The 16,695-nt window shown below is 44.0% G+C and overlaps 1 protein-coding gene across 5 annotated transcripts in view; it reads right to left on the bottom strand.

The window, feature by feature from the left end:
• PRDM2 (PR/SET domain 2) overlaps window positions 1-16,695 on the bottom strand; it is a 121,410-nt gene that overhangs the window by 40,774 nt on the left and 63,941 nt on the right. For 3 of the 5 annotated variants that reach the window (XM_040455618.1, XM_040455624.1, XM_040455627.1), the window contains one exon: window positions 5,085-5,222. In XM_040455618.1, coding sequence (XP_040311552.1) covers window positions 5,085-5,130 — 46 coding nt within the window. In that variant the 5' untranslated portion in view covers window positions 5,131-5,222. Of the gene's footprint in view, window positions 1-5,084; window positions 5,223-8,963; window positions 9,518-16,695 lie in introns of those variants that run through there. The other 2 variants (XM_040455625.1, XM_040455630.1) reach the window with 2 other exon arrangements.

Here is a 16,695-nt window from a genome sequence, read left to right as displayed (position 1 = left end):
GTGCCCATCCAGAGAGGAACGGATAAAGAAGATGTGGTACACACACACGGACATTATTCAGCCATAAAAAAGAATGAAACCTCGCCACGTGCAACAGCATGAATGGAGCTAAAAAGTATCATGCTAAGCAAAGTCAGGCAGCAGAGAAAGACAAAGACAAATACCCTATGACCTCACTCACATGTAGAATTTAAGAGACAAAACAGGGGCGCCTGAGTGAATCAGACAGTTAGGCATCCAACTTTGGCTCAGGTCATGATCTCACAGCCCAGTCCGGGAGTTCAAGCCACACGTCTGGCTCTGTGTTGAAAGCTCAGAGCCTGGAGCCTGCTTCAGATTCCGTGTCTCCCTCTCTCTGTCTCTCTCTGCCCCTCCCCTGCTCGCACTCTGTCTCTCTCTCAAAAATAAACAAACATGAAAAAAAGAAAAGAAAAAGAAAAAGAAAAAGAAAGAAATGAGCAAAGGAAAAAAAAGAAAAAGACAAACCAAGAAACAGACTCTTAACTATAGAGGACAAACTGGTGGTTACCAGAGGGGTGCTGGGTGGGGGGGATGGGTGAAATAGGTGAAGGGGATTAAAGAGCACACTTATGATGAGAGAGTAACATACAGAATGGTTGAATCACTATATTGGACACCTGAAACCAATACAAAACTGCATGGAAACTTTACTGGAATTAAAATAAAAACTTAATAAAAAGACAAAAGAACTCAGGAGCACCTCGAGAAGGAAACAGAGACCTGAAGTCACTTCTGAGCCTCTATGCCCAGGAGACACCCATGTGAGCCCAATCTGAGGTGGACAGCAGACAGGTGGTCAGGGAAGGACTCACTAGTAAGGAAACAGTGGAACAGAGGCCTGAAGAAAACGAGTCATGCACATATCTGGGGGAGGGAAGCTCCCCAGACAGAGGAAATAGCAGATGCATAAGCTCTGAGTCAAGAATGTGCTAGATGTGTTAAAAAAAAAAAAAAAAAATAGCAACAAGTCGGAAAGGTGGGGTGGGGAGTAGAAGATAGAAAACTCTTGGACAATAGAAATAGAAAACAATGGACAAGGGTGAGGGCAGGGAGAGGTGGTGGGAGGTGGTCAGACACTAGATATATTTTGAAGACAAAAATGACAAGATTGCGGACTGGCTGTGGCACATGGGAGAGGGAGGGAGGAGGCAAGGAAGATTCCACAACAACTGTGATAATCCTCTCTACTGGAAGACTGAGGGAAAAGTAGCTCTGATCTTGCAATGCGCACGCGCTCTCTCTCTCTGTGTGCGCGTGTGTGCACTGAAGGGAAATCAAGAGCTACGTTGGGTGTGTTGAAGTTTGTGGTACCCAACATACACCTGAGTGAAGATATTAAGTGGTTGGTTTTACAGGACTCAAGTTCAATGAAGAGGCTGAGCCCAGAACTGTACTTGGAACACGGAACTGCACAAGGCCATCTGGAGAGCGAATGCAGACAGAAGAGAGGCGGGAAGATAGTCCCCCAGGTGACTCTGGTACTTAGAAGTCAGAAGATTGGATAGTGAGGTTATCTGGAGAGCCAAGAAGAGTAAAGAAAGTTTCCAGGAGGGAGCAATCAGCTGTGTCCATAAGTGAGAGTTGGGTTGGCTAAAAAGAGGACAGAGAATTCAACACCCGATGTACCAAGGTAACTGGTGTGCTGATCATGGACAACAGTTTTGGGGAACTGTGGGGACAAACGGCTAACCGGAGTTCCTAAGATAATGGATGGAGTGGGAAGACAGGGAGACTATAAACAACTCTTTCAAGTGTAGCTATAAAGGAAAGCTGAGAAATGGGGCAATGGCTGGAAGGAATCACAGGGATAGCAAGGGACTCTCAGATGGGCACTGTTATAAGCCCATTTAATGCTGATGGGGGTGGTCCCCGGTGCTGCTTTCTCTACAGTACCCCCTGAGCCCTTGCTAAATTAGGCCCCTTTTAAGAAAGCTCTACAAGAGTTAAGAAAAGGCTCTGTAAAAGAGGCAGAGCTACTCTGAATTCTGGCTGTTCATTCACTGGGCAAAATTTACTGTATGCCAACAGCAGGTAAGACTGTCAAGGCCCTTATTCTTACAGGGCTTCACTTTAACAGGCACTACGTACAAGCAAGCAGGAAACAATACTGTCATCAACGAATGCTCATGCTTTGTGGAGGTACAGGTTGCTCCAGAAGCATAACAGAAGAAGCATCTAAGAATGGCTTGGTTAATCAGGGAAGGCTACTGAGAGAAAGTACAGACTGCCTGAAGGTCAAGGACAGAAGAGGAGAAGCAAGCAGGAGGAAATCAAAACTTGTAGCACACCGTAAATTAGTTTGGACTTACCTGGGGCAGTGGGGGAGGGGGATCCACTAAGGTATTTTGTTTTAAGCTTATTTACTCATTTTGAGAGAGACAGAGACCGCGCCAGCAGGGAAGGGGCAGAGAGAGGGAGAGAGAAAATCCCAAGCAGGCTCCACACTGTCAGTGCACAGCCCGACTCGAGGCTCAAACTCACTAACCGTGAGATCATGACCTGAGCCAAAACAGGAGTCACATGCTTAACCGACTGAGCCACCCAGGCGCCCCCATTAAAGGTATGTTAAAGCAGGAGAGGGCCATTTGGAGATGTGGCTACAGTGTGGATAACGAGATTGGAGGCAGGAGACTGATCCTAAGGCAGGGACATTCGAAGGGAGAGGACGGGGCCTGAAACAGGGATGGGAATGAAAGGAAACAGCGGACACAGGAGAGTGGCCAGGCTATGGACAAGAGGCCCGTCAAAAGACCTGGTGACCACCAGGATGTGGGGGAGGGGAGCTAAAAAGGCCAAGTGTTTCCAGCTCTGTGAACACAAGGTGTTCGCACAAGCTCACCTGCTCAGTCCTAGTCCCCCCAGCCCCCACCCCAGCGTTGCCCTAGGAACGTCAGTCTTACCCTCACCCATCCGTCCACCACTACATTTACTGCCTGTCTCCCCACAGACCAGCCTGTGGGGAGACAAACTCCCATCAATCCCCCAAGTTCTCCACATACTGGGACACACCAATCATTTTATGTTGGTAGGAACTAACACCCTTTCCAAATACATTTCCAACAGCACACTGCTAAAAATGTCAAATATAACAACAGAAAATGAAAACAACATCTCTAAGGCTTAGAAATTTTAGGGTTCATTTTAAGTCAAAATCTGTGGCTTCTTTTATTGGGGCGGGGGGGAAGGATTCCTTCCCTGTGACTGGTAAACAATTCCAGACTTACAACTATCCAAAGTAATAAGAAGCAAAACATGCAGAGCCCTATTTATTAACTAGTAAGGCCCACACCAACATGTGTCCACGCACTCGATGAGGTCTGCTGAGTTTTAAAAATAAAGGAAGGTTTGGAAACACAAGGAAGAGTCTGGACTGTTTGCTCAGTACACAGACCACTTGCTGGGGACAATGCAGAACATTCAGGAGAGGCTTTACCCTATTAAGGAACCAACTGCACTCTGACCAGCTATTCCACAAACAGGTAAATATTAAGTACTTTTCTTCATAGGACCTAGTGTTATATGAGGAATAAAGACCTGTCTCCAAGTACTGAAGGAGAGAGGGCAGTCGGATTTTCTTTTTTAATTCTGCCACTAAAGGCAGTGACATTCTTTAGTGTTCAAACAAAAGACTTACTTAGCAAATCTGCTATCAGCATGTAGAACTTAGTCAACCTATCTGTTCTTGCTTCATAAAATGCCACAGGAAATTATAATCTTTTATGAATGTCATCACCTCCAACAGTGCTAATAAAGTGGTTTAGAAGGCATCCAAAATATTTTGTTGCGCTTTTTTCTCTACAAATTTTTTTTATTTATTTGAGAGAAAAACAGATTGTGCAAGCAGGGGAGGGGGAGAGAGAGTGAGTGAGTGAGAGAGAGAGACAGAGACCGAGAATCCCAAGCAGGTTCTGCACCAGCAGCACAGAGCCCGATGCAGGGGCTCGATCCCGTGAACCGTGAGATCGTGACCTGAGCCAAAACCACGAGTCAGACGCTTGACTAACTGAGCGTCTACCCAGGCGGGTACCTATGAATGTTCTCGAAAGAGTCACAAGGCTCTATTGAAATTTGCCTGTTTGGGTCACTATGAGCAATTCTTAGCAAGCACGTATCTGCCACGTACCAGATCAGAAGACACACCTCCCTCATTTCTATCATCAACAGTCTCAATATGGTTGCTCAACTGCCAAGAGCACAGAGCCACCAGCCTTTCTGATTGACTTTCAATCCTTGCCGTCCTCAGAAGGGATGATAAAAAGGAAAATTTTGTGTGGAGAAACACAAAGAATAAACTAGGAAGTTAATTTCTAACCAAAAACAAGAACGCTTTTTTTCACTCTGCACACTTTTCATGCTGATGTATAAAATCAAAGGTGTTTGGTATTTCAAGTAAACTCTTAACTGAAGTGCAAAACAAACGATTTAAGTGTGTAAATCAGAAGCATTTAGCTAAATAAAATGTTTACAAAGTCAATACTGATGCCCACAGTCCACAGCTCACCCCACAGCTCAGGGGTGGACTAGCACCACCGTCCCAGAAGCCTTCTGGCACCAGAGATTTGTTTTGATGGTTTTGAACTTCATAAATTACTTATAAATGTGATCATATAGTACATTTCATTTTATTTTAACCAGGGAATAATTTTATTTTTAACAAAGAAGGTCTTTAAAAATACTTTTAAGGGAAGGTGGGATGTGGAGGCTCAGTTCACCGTTATTAAATTCAAGCAGCCTTGGGGCACCTGGGCGGTTCAGTGGGTTAAGCATCGGACTCCTGATTTCAGGTCATAACCTCAGGGTCCGGAGAGTAAGCCCTGCATCAGGCTCTGCACTGACAGCACCGAGCCGGCTTGGGATTATCTCTCCCTCTCTATCTCTGCCCCTCCCTGGCTCACGCCCCACTCCTCCCCCTCAATAAATATGGCTAAAAAATAAAAATAAAAAATTAATTAATACAGGCAGGCTTTTCGCTGTTAACCCTTTACAGTTCTTGGGGGATTCTCAGAAGGGCATTCCAAGGAGATTTCCAGTATCTGTGATTTACAGTAACTGGTGATACATACCCGAACAAGTCCAACTTCGAAGCTTACCTTCCGCAGAATCTCTCATATTTGCAGAAGCAGAATCTGGCTCGCTTGTCTTCAGGGGTGTGTCTTCAGCTTTGTTTGCTTTGTTTTTACTTTCCTGGGATTTTTTCTTCCCTAAAACACAATATTTATTTGTTTACTTACTCACTATTACCCTGAATTCTTGAAAAAGACAATTACTAATCCAATGACAGCGAACTGTATACTTCTGGACAATTATCACATCGGATTTCTAAAGAAATGAACAGATGATGAATATGAATACGTGTAAATCATGTCAGAGAAGAAAAAGAAACCCAAAACCCTGTATTTTTGAGACTCCTCAAACTAATAAATCATCTATTCGAGAAAACGTAACAATATTGATGTCAGAGGAAAAGTGGATACTAACACTGAGTTTCAGTACCACACAAATAACAGGGACTGGCAAAAGTCTGATTGGTGCAAGAAGCACTTTAGGGGAAGACAATATGGTATAACTTGGGACCCTTTTAGTTGAGATAAGCTTGTCCATAATTGTGAAAGTGAAGCAAGAGAAGCAGACTCTGTTGGACTACAAAGGATCCGTGTGTGCAACAGCTCAGATATCACATGCAGAGGAATTGTGAAGAATTCACTGTCAGGACAGCAGGAATTCTGAGGGTCCCCAGGGACCCGACTCCAAGTTCAGTACGATTCAGGATTTCATTAACAACTGCAAAAATGGAATTCAGGAAACACCCACTGCATTCCAACCGACAGCACAGTTCAGAAGGGAAGACTAAAAAGCAACACAGTTCGGACAAGCTGGAACGAGCTCAGGTCACTAGACAGTCCACAGGGACAAGCCCTTCTCTAGAAAAGTACGAATGCTGAAGGTTTGGAAGCTCCGTCTCTTTGGGATTTGGCCAGAATTTGTGGCCCTTTGTTTCTGTTTTTTTCAACTCTAAGGTTCTTTTTCCTGGTAGCTCTTGGGTTTGTAGTTTTCAGAGTCAGAACAGGCTCATCTTCGTCTTCCCCAAACCCCTCCTTCTCCTTCAGCAGCACTCTCCCGCTGGGCCTGGCAGACCTGTCCTTTCCTCTCGCAAAACAAGCCTCCCGCCACCTCCACCTCTGAATTACTAAAATGACAAACCAGAACGCACTCGCTCACTGCTCCTGGAAAACGGTGTTCTCCATAACAGAACTTCACTACAGAGAAGCCCAGTTAACTAAAACATAGACAGCAGATAAAAATGAGGTGAGACGCACAAATAACACTGAACAGTTCAGAACGCAAAAATGGAAGCATCGATGATAGCAACAAGCACATAGGAATCCTCAAAAAGCACCACCAGATTCTGACAGGTATTTAAGAGATGAAACAAACAGGAAAAAAGTACAAAATACTTCATAATCAGCCATTTAATTTGTCAGTCTTAAAAAGCAAACTCTAAAGTACTATTTTAGGGGCGCATAGGTGGCTAAATGAGTCAAGGTTAAACGCCCGACTTCTGCTCAGGTCATGATCTCGCAGTTTCTGAGTTCCAGCCCTGCAGCGACTCTGTACTGGAGCCGGCTTCAGATTCTATGTCTGTCTGTCTGTCTGTCTCTCTCTCTCTCTCTCTCTCTGCCCCTCCCCCATTCGCACTCTGTCTCTCTCTCTCTCTCTCTCTCTCTCTCAAAAACAGACATAAAAAAATGTTTAAATACCATTTTAAATCCCTAATTCTTTAAGCCCATTAAAAAAAAAAAAACTGATGCATTCTGCAACTATGTTAAAGAGTTAGCCCAAATAAATTCCTGCTAACATGTCCATCCCTCATTTCCAAAGGCATCTAAAATGGACCTCGGGACACAAGCAAGCACTTTACTGGAACCACACTCTGGTGGCAACAGAAGCCAAGAGCCTGCAGGCGGAAAGATTATAAACCAATCCCCTGGAAAGGGCAAGGACATGAAAACACCTTTTCACACTAAAAGAGGTAACCTCCTCTTTCAATTCTTTCTCCTTTTGCCACCTTAACAGCACTGAGCTTAAATCTGTGATGACAAGGTTCTTGAGGAATCCAGCTGTGCTTTAGGAAGTTTGGATTCGATCTACTTTCAGCTAGTTTTCTTATCCTCACGATGACCTATGCCCTTCCCTGTGTGTGATACCCAGTGCAGATCAGATTACCGATAGCAAACAATACAAATATAAATGATCACTGGCTGCTAACATAACTGCCCCGATGCTGCAGTTCATGTCTGCTGAGAACCACGTAAAGGATTCCTGGTGCCCTAGGATGCTTAATTCTGAAGTTTTATTCAGTAAAGTTTTTCCCTGGACCAAAACCACAAAGTTGCTGTAAGACATCATCAGCACCACCTCATGTATCCCAAACAGCCCAAGAAATGACCCTTTCTTACCTCTAACTTTCTACTTTGAATAGGTATGGGCTTTTGAAATAAGTAAGAATGGAGGTATAGTGTAAACTATGCCTGTTATGCATATATATTTCTTAAAAAGTCACACCGTGAAATTTAATAGCAAAATAGATGTCAACCTGTTGTAATACAATCCCTTACAGAAGCAATTCAAAGTTTTTCTGCAACCTCTCAAATGCTATACAAAGCTGGTTAGCAGGCCACACAAAAAACTGGCCTATATGTAAACAGTATTAAATAAGTGAAGTTTCTAGATATAACTTACAATAAAACAGCACAACTTTAATAATATCATTCACTAATACATATTCACACTGAAATCACGTAACTGCCTGCTACGTAAAAGTACTCTTTTAAGTTTTATTCCCTGCCTAAAAGAATAGGAAAACATCTAGCTGATACTGAACGTCAAAGTCTACTTCTGGACTCTCCAAACCTAATTAGTGAGAAGTGCCCCCACCCCCCTCCCCCCACTTCCAGGCACCCTCTTTAGAAAACAAGACCAGGAAGCCCTTGATCCCCCGTGAAGAGAAACCATTTGAAGTAGGGACATCTGCATCCTATTCAGATGGCCACAGGCTGCCTGGGCATCCCGCGAATGATCCTCTCCGTCGTGGGGCTGTGTGATGCACTGAAGGACGTTGAGCAGCATCCACTCACTAGACGCCAGCAGCACCCCCACTTTTAACTGTTGACAGGCAGATCTCCAGGCATGGCCAAATGTCTGGGGAGGTCTCCCCAGGTGAAGAGCCGCTGGGCTGAACCAATACAGGCCACTAAAGACACAACGGGGGCTCTGCAGTCTATATAGTTAAGAATTTTAAAAGTATCTGAAGAATTGCAAAAAGCAAAGTACGGGACAATTGAACTTCCCTCCAAAGTGACTTCAGTGAATGCTGACACTTAGTTTTTCAGGGACATGAGTCTATCATGAATCTAAGAGATGACTCATGACACTGATATTACCTGACACATGAAATGATTCTCACGATGTTAATCGGAACCATCTAACACCCAAGTTACTTCCCATTAGGATTGTAGACTGGAGATGGAAGAGGCTGTATCGAAACCACCTGTCCTACCTGCCATTTTGAGAGAAAGTGAAAGCCAGGGCCCACGGGGGACTAATCAGTCCACGAGAGAACAGAAAGTAGGACCCAGGTGTCCCGACTCACACTTAGGTATGCTTGGTGTCACTCACAAAGCCAAATACTGCAATGGGAACAGAGGAACAGGTGGTGGAACCTTCTACGTTTCCTTAGATAAGCAATCCCCCCCCCCATACTTGGTTTCTGTTCTATTTGTAATCAAATTTAAAAACAAAAACAAGCCTATAACCAAAAACAACCTGTAATGACTCTTACAAAGGGGAGCGGGGGCTCGTTAGTGTCTGGGAGGCGGGACGTGCCTCTAGCACTGGTCCGGCAGAGCCCGCTGGGAGCCTGGTAAGCACACGTGTGCACTTACCATCGGGTTCCTGAAGGGTCCTACATAGAAGCTACTGCCAGCTGCGTGTTCCACTTGGTCTAAACAAGAAAGATACAGGAATGAAACACAAGGAAAGTGAAATGGAAACGACAACGAAGAACATAATGAAGGACAGGACAAACTTTATGTGTGTATAAGGAAAAGAAATGCACACCAAGTTATGAAGAAAACTAAATGAAACAGAAGGAAATGAGCAGTTACCTACCGAATCAAAGTTCTCACGCACACACAAAATAAAAAATAAATGAATCTTTAACTGTGATCTCAGCTGCTGACAGGAGGGCTCACTCGGCATACTTACTCTTATGCCTCTGCCACACCCGTGTCGCAAAACAGATGCTCTTACCGCTGACGGCACCATTCTGCCAGAGACCCCGAAGTCCCAATCATGCCGCTCATCTGACAGTTACCCAAGGACCAAAGCCGTGAAGTCATCTGCCCAAGGTCATGTAACTAAATCAGCTCTAGAGCCAGAATTAAAACCTGAGGATGATGACGCTAAAAGTGTTCCTTCTACTACAAAAAGTGTTATTTCTTAAGACCTGTAATGGCACAATCAATACCATATTCTTTAGAAAGCACTCTTTCTATGCGTTGTCTCACTTGGTTTCAAGGGCAAATGAAAGAAAAAAGTGGTAGAGACATTCACTGCATTTATGGGAAAGGAACAGCAATCAAATTGGAATGCAGATTATTTTCCCCATTTCAATTGTATCTTATGCCAGAAAACACTTAGAAGTCAACAGCCCAGAAGCTCAATCTAAGCAAGTATGATTCACCGTAACAGAACTGGGTTTTCTAGTGAAATAGCTACTGTAGAGAGAAAACCAACAGTCATAATGACTACTCTTTAAAGATAATGTCTAGCATTATACCTCTGATGCCTGGATGCAAGTTGCAAAACCAGAATTGCCTAAGGCATCACATAAATAATTTAACCTAGGTCTGGACTGTGTTCTACTAGTCTAATAAAACTGGTCAAACACTAGGAAAATCTAGAGAATAATGTTTCACTTAAAAATGTGCAGGCATCAGAGAAAACACAAAATTCTAGAAGGCATGCTCAGGTTACATTAAAAATTCATCACAACAGTGAAGGCTCACGAATTTCGTGATTTAAGTGAATTAAATTTAGAGCCATATGTAACTCTACATGTGCTGCCTCCTCACTGGGAGCTACCCAACTCCTACGTATAAAATCAGAATTCAGTACTGGCGCACAGAAGCCGGTCTATCTGATCTTTGTTGAGGGAGCTCACCACCTTACTCAGATACACAGCTGATTCCGCACCAGGCGAGGCCCCGTCTCTGAGCTCTTACCATGAAAGGTCATGGAGAACATGAGCTGCCCCGAACTGGAGCCACCACGGACTCCCCGAAGGACTCCCCAAAGGACGGGCTGTGCCCGTCCTGCCTCTCTCTGGTGCCTCACCTCTCGCTCAGCCCTTCATCTCAGCAAATGAGCCTTCGTCCTCTCTCCTCCACTGAAGATCCACTCTCCACGGTTCCCCCGATCTCGTAATTACAAAACCCGAAATCTCTTTAGGCTTCATTTGCCTCAAGTTCCCCCTTTTGTGTCTTGACAGTTTCGTGGGTCTTACATTCTTTAGATTCCTCTCCCCAGCCTTATGACACCACCATTTACAATCTCCTTTTGTGACCACTTTTTTTGCAGAATCTTCCTCTTCTTCCTGCCCTCAGACAAGTGGGTCCCTTATAGGAAATCTGAAGATCGGGGGCTTTCGTACAAGGCTGGAGAAAGGCTTCAACAAAGTATTCAGCTGAGCCGAGGGTACAGATCTTAGAGAACAGAACAGACATGGAATAACGGAAATAATGGCTATGTTAAAAGGTAAGGAAGAAGAACCCTAAGATTTGACACAGAAGGAGCCTTTAAAGCTGATCTTACTCTGCTCCCCAAACTCCACAAAAATGGTTCTCAAAGCTTTATCTCATTGTATGAATTGCCTAAAATCTCAGAGCAAGTTGGCAGCAAAACTGGGATTTTTATTCCCACCCAATTCACTAATCTGTCTCCTGTGTTCCAGAAGCCTTACTATGAGTAATACTTTCTGGGTCCTAATTTTTTCACCCTAAGAAAGATAATGGTGCACCTGGGTGGCTCAGTTGAGCGTCTAACTCTTGATTTCAGCTCAGGTCATGATCCCAGGGTCGTGGGATCGAGCCCCACATCGGGCTCCACACTAAGTGTGGAGCCTGCTTAAGACAGTCTGTCTGTCTGTCTGTCTCTCTCCCTCCCTCTTTCTCTCTCCCTCCCTCCCTCTGCCCCCTCCCCTGTTCACGCTCTAAAACAAAATAATAAAATAAAAAAGAAAGATAATAGTGCCATATTCATTGCAAGCTACATTGAGAACTTTATCATAAAACTATAAAGTCAGTATACAGCTTTTCAAATTTTTGAAAGGCAAGGGTGTGGCTTCCATGGCAGCAGGCTGGCCTGGCACTGACAGCAACTCTCAGAACACCTGCTGTAGAGGTAAATCAGAGTTCACGGGCAAGGTAAAACACTTGCTTGGAAAAAAGCATAAAGTTCAGGGGCGCCCGGCTGCCTCAGGCAGTAGGGCATGCGACTCTTGATCTCAGGGTCCTGAGTTCAGTCCCACGCTGGTCGTGGAGACTACTTAAAACATTTTTTTTTTTTTTATTTAAAAGGCATAAAGTTCATGTTAAATGACTTCTTTATAGGATCAAAAGAAACACACACACACACACACACACACACACACTCACGAACTCTAACAGACCATGCAGTGAGGACAGGGCATCAAAGGTAACAGCCAAGTCGTGGGCTGAAAGAATGGGCAAAACGTGCCATGTGAGCTAGTAACGGGAGGCAGGGAGTCAGACCCCCAGCCCTTGTTTTCTCTCTGGGAGTGGTTAACCTTCTACAGTTGGTGTGATGGGTACAGAGGACACAAGCCAGAAACACATATGACAGTCCGTCTTCCACAAGGAATCAGCAGTCCGTTTAGACCACTGTAACATATGCTTAAAAAAGAAAACAAGAAGATAACGAATGACTCAGTAACCTGGACGTCCACGGAAGTCACAATCTGGGCAACGGGGAAGCTGGGCAGCAGGACCAAAGTGAGAGCAGGGCCTCCAAGACCACAGCCAGAAAGGCACCCGCAAAGGTTGGCCAAGCTGCACACGGGTCGGGGTGTGTCCATCAGATGGTCAGGGTGAACGTTACAGCTGCCCAAGGGGGTCTCAGGGGGAAACCGAGCTACTGGGGGCCTAGCCCTGCTGCCCCACGGTGTTTTGGGCAGAACGCTCTGAAGTGGCAAGATGCTGTGCAGCAACTGGTTTTTATGAAATATGCTCTCCATTTTCTATACATTTCTTTCATATTTAAAGTAACTTGAAATGTACCTGACACTAAAAAAAAATTCTGTTAAGCAGCTCGGGCACAATTTCAACCTTTTCCTGGAGTTAAGCTCTCCAAGAGCGGTCTGTAATCCCAGAGGCAAATTACGAAAATAAAACCTCTCTGGTTTTAAATTGCTCATAGTATTAAAACAGGGCTCTAGGCTTTGCTTCCAACAGAAACAATGGAAAAGTTCTGGATTTTTCAGTGCTGCAGATCCCGGTGTAAATTCCTGGGATGCTTGTGTCGCGAGGTGGGGGGGGGGGGGGCGGGGGGTGCACAGCCTCTGCCCCTGTGGAGGGTCCAGCCAGCAACTCTTCCAAGTGCCAGGCTGATGGCAGTAGCAGCAAGGATCACATCTGAAGGGAGCTTTGAATTTCTCTAAAAAAGGCTTTTAGTGGCTTTGACTGGATAAATCCAAATACCAGAAGAGGCTCCCCAAATAAACTTTAATAAATTCAAATTAAGAAAGCATTAAATTTCCTTATACTGTTCGGAACCTCAAAGTCTTGTGGCATGAACAAAATGAGTCTAGAGACTAACCAAATACCCCTGAAACTTAAACAAGCTGCCAGCCTGTTCTTCTTTATAATTATTTTAATTTCTAGGGTTCTTCTCAAGGATCTTCAGTAGCTTTTATTTTACAGGGAAAAAATGTATCTAAAGTCTGAAAACCTTGCATATAAAAAGTGAATGGGCAACTACAAAGTAAAAACCTTAAATTCAAGTGTCAGTCCCCGGAGGCCACACAAACAGGACTGGGAACTAGGTAGGGAGGTGGTGACGACATGAGCCTGGAAACTGGTAAAACAGAGTGCACAGCCACACCCTCAAGAATTGGTTATCCTCAGCTAAAAGGAAAAGTCATTTATGATAAATTTTACAATTCTATATCCGGATGAATTAACTGCGCAATTTAGATTAAAAATACTTTCAGGAAATAAAATCTAGATATAAATCTGAAAGAAGACACAATTACCACACTTAAGATCATTCTCTAGATTTGTTTACAGAAATGTTTACAGGAACAATGATCAAGCCACAGCACTAATTAATCAAATCAGGCTACAATGTATTCACAGATGTAAACCAAGAAGATTAGGATGCTGGCAGGTGGCTCCCAGCAATGAGACTATTGGTGAAGGTAGGAGACCTGTTTATGTGTTCATATTTTCTAACTTTTCTAGATGAACATTTGGTTCTATTATGCAAAAAATAAATGAATACATTATTTTTGAAAGAAATGACTAACAAAGGCAAAATTAATGAGGCAACTGAAAAATGGCCACTATGGATTGAGATTAATATATGCCATTTATACCCATACAATTTGGAAAAGGTCTCAACTGTCCACTCTGTCTACACGGCAGGAAGTACTGAAGTGCTCCTCTGTTCTCTATCTCCTACCTGTACACCTGCTGTTAAGGGTCCAGAAAACAAGCACTAGCTACAGAAACACCAAATCCACAACAGACGCACATTTAAAGGGGGTGTAGTCACAAGAGACATCATTCAACAGACGACACTGCGTAAGCATTCAAACTGCCACTGCTAACCTTCTGGTGGGTCTTCAACTCTTTTCCCTGTGCATCACATTGCTTCAAACAAAAATTTAATATCCTTCCTCCTTTTGAGCAGCCACATACCTTGTATTCTTTTTCTTGTTTCACTGCACTCGGTTATGATACCCATCTTCATGGTTATGACACCCATCTTTATTTAAACCAAAAAGCTAATTTAAATAATCGTGTTGAGTGCCTCCCAGGTGTAAGCGAAGGGTCAATGTTTTGGCAGTCAGCCATGATAATCATGAGCGTATGGTTTCCTGGCTTTTATTTTGCTTCTCCTAAAAATGCAAAATTCATATGCCACATTTTGATAGAGGTTTAAGAAACAGGTTATGAAAATAAGACCATTTACAGAGATACTAAACTACTCCTCACTTAGATCTACCATGAGACATTTTATTCGGGTATAGTTCTTAAGACTATTCATCACTACAGCGGAGCAATCTCATTCCCTTCTTTCCAAGACCTCCACTGTCTTCTGGCCTCCGCCACAGCTGCAGATGTGCCTCTATCAGAGCTTGTGAACGGACACATCATCACTCCACCGGAGCAGAGCCTGGACCTCTGGAGGTTCATGCATGTGCACCAACTAGCACAAATCTGCCTACTCGGAGAACTCAAAATGCTGTCTTTTAGAGATTCACAAGCAGAGAAGGAACTTTAAAATGTATTCTCCTCATAAATTATGGTCACAAATTACATTTAAATTCAAGATTTTTTTCTCCTAAGATCTGCACCTAAAAACAAAATCCCACTAACCAGCCTATTTGACAACACATCTCGCACTCAGATGCACTAGCATGTATCAGACTACTGTTCAAATTTAGCTCAATTCTTGCAAGATTAGAATTTTTTCCTTGACATACTTTGTAAGGTTTCTGGAACCATGGTGAAGCAGAAGTATTTGGATTTTTCCTGGGTGCTTATTATCTACAAAGCACTTTGTTAAGAGCTATATAGGGTGGGTGGGTGTATGTGTGTGTATAACTTAAAATTGAAGTTATGCCCAACTCTGTGAAAAGCCAAGCCCCTTTGCAGAAAGGCTCTACCTAATGTCAACAAGAAGCAAATTTTGAACGGAAGAGATGTTCAAGAGAATCTGAGTCTCATTAAAAATAAAAACAAGGGAGGGGAAGGGAAGAGAGAGGTAGGAAGAGGGAGAGCCAGAGAGGTGGGAGGGAGAGGGAAGGGGCAGAGAGAGACAGGGGAGGGGATGATGTAGATCGCCGGCCAGCCAGGTAAAGCGAAGACCCCTGGCGCAGCTGGGCCCTCCTCAGGAGTGCGGCCTGAGACGACAGACTTTCAGACACACCAAAATCTTCTCAGGGCTGGTGTCCCAGGGTTAGGCCACATCATCCTGACTCGATGCTGCTTCTATCTTTTGCCAACACACGGGTAAAATAACGCCCCCAGGGAACAAAGAAGCTTGGGAGGAAGGGCTCACAGAAGACTAGGATTTTAAACGGCTGCCTCCCAGGCCGGTGCCCAAGGCAAGGAGAAAGGGCCTCCCTCTCACTCCAGTCACATTTCACCTGCTCCCAAAAGGTTCCTGTGCCCCCAAAGTCACACATCTTTCCTGCAGATGGTCTGACCCCAACTAATCTAAGACACTGGAATGGGCTCTCCTGTCCCTCCCCACCGTTGGGGTGGCACTCTGATTAAAACAGGTTCCTGAAGGGCACAAACTCACACAACTTGAAATCCACAAAACTAAAACGATATTGCACAGCCTTGGGCCATGATATGATTAAGGAGAAATACTCCTGGTTAAGGCAGAGAGGAACAAACCATGGACACACTAGTGACCACTACCTGATACTGTCACCAGGAGGAGTAAATCTGACAATGCATAAAAAGAACGCTGCACAGTGCCTGACACAGACTCAATGGAACCAACTGTAAGGATTAGCCACAGGAGATTCTACTAAACAAATTTCAGAAACCCCATGCCCACAAGTCTAAATTGTCAGCATATGTTCCTTCTTAGGAAGACAATGACATTCTGCTTCCACTAACAATCCCGAATTCATCCATTTGTTTTGTTCATTTGTCCTACCTATACAGTGATTCACACGATCCCACCCAGATATCACTATGGAAATGTGCGAGTCCGGATGAGGACAGAGGTTGAACGGAGTGCTTCAAACACTCACTAATGCTCCCATCAATATGCAGTAATGCTCCCACAGAAGCTGGAGGTACATTTCAGGGTTTTTTTTAACCTGTAACCTTGATATTTTATTGCTTCCAACCAACTGTCTAAACATACCAGCTCACTTCGTGGTTCTTAACCTTTTGGGAAAGAAACCTTAGACCCCTTTGAAAATCAGGCAACAGTGAAGGCCCCTCTTTCCAGGTGGTCACACAGAGACATAAATACACTTGGAGACCCAGAGACCTCTACGTCATCACCAAGTTCAGTTCTGAGTCTATGTGAACGTGCATATGGAGGGGTACACCTGTGTGATCCCTGAAAAATACCCCAACTCCTTAGACTATTCAAGAAAATTGCCGCAGAGAAAATCGGGGCATTTGTTTCCTTAAAACGGTCTTGTCGGTTTTACTGGTAACTTGTAAGAAAAGGACTCTTTCACATTTTTGTTTTTTCCTGACTGCACATCCAGAGAGATGTGAAGTGACAGATTTCCTAATCTGTCATGTGCAGCACGGAAATTGCTCCCGCACATTTACTTTCAAGGCGGTCTGATCACTTAATGTTTAAGGAAACGTATCCAAAATACACCCAAAATGTCAA

This window comes from Herpailurus yagouaroundi, unplaced genomic scaffold (genome assembly GCF_014898765.1).
Source record: "Herpailurus yagouaroundi ecotype Mexico unplaced genomic scaffold, PumYag 77, whole genome shotgun sequence".
NCBI lineage: Eukaryota > Metazoa > Chordata > Mammalia > Carnivora > Felidae > Herpailurus > Herpailurus yagouaroundi.
The sequence above is the reverse complement of the archived record's forward strand: the minus strand, read 5'-3'. Positions and strand labels throughout refer to the sequence as shown.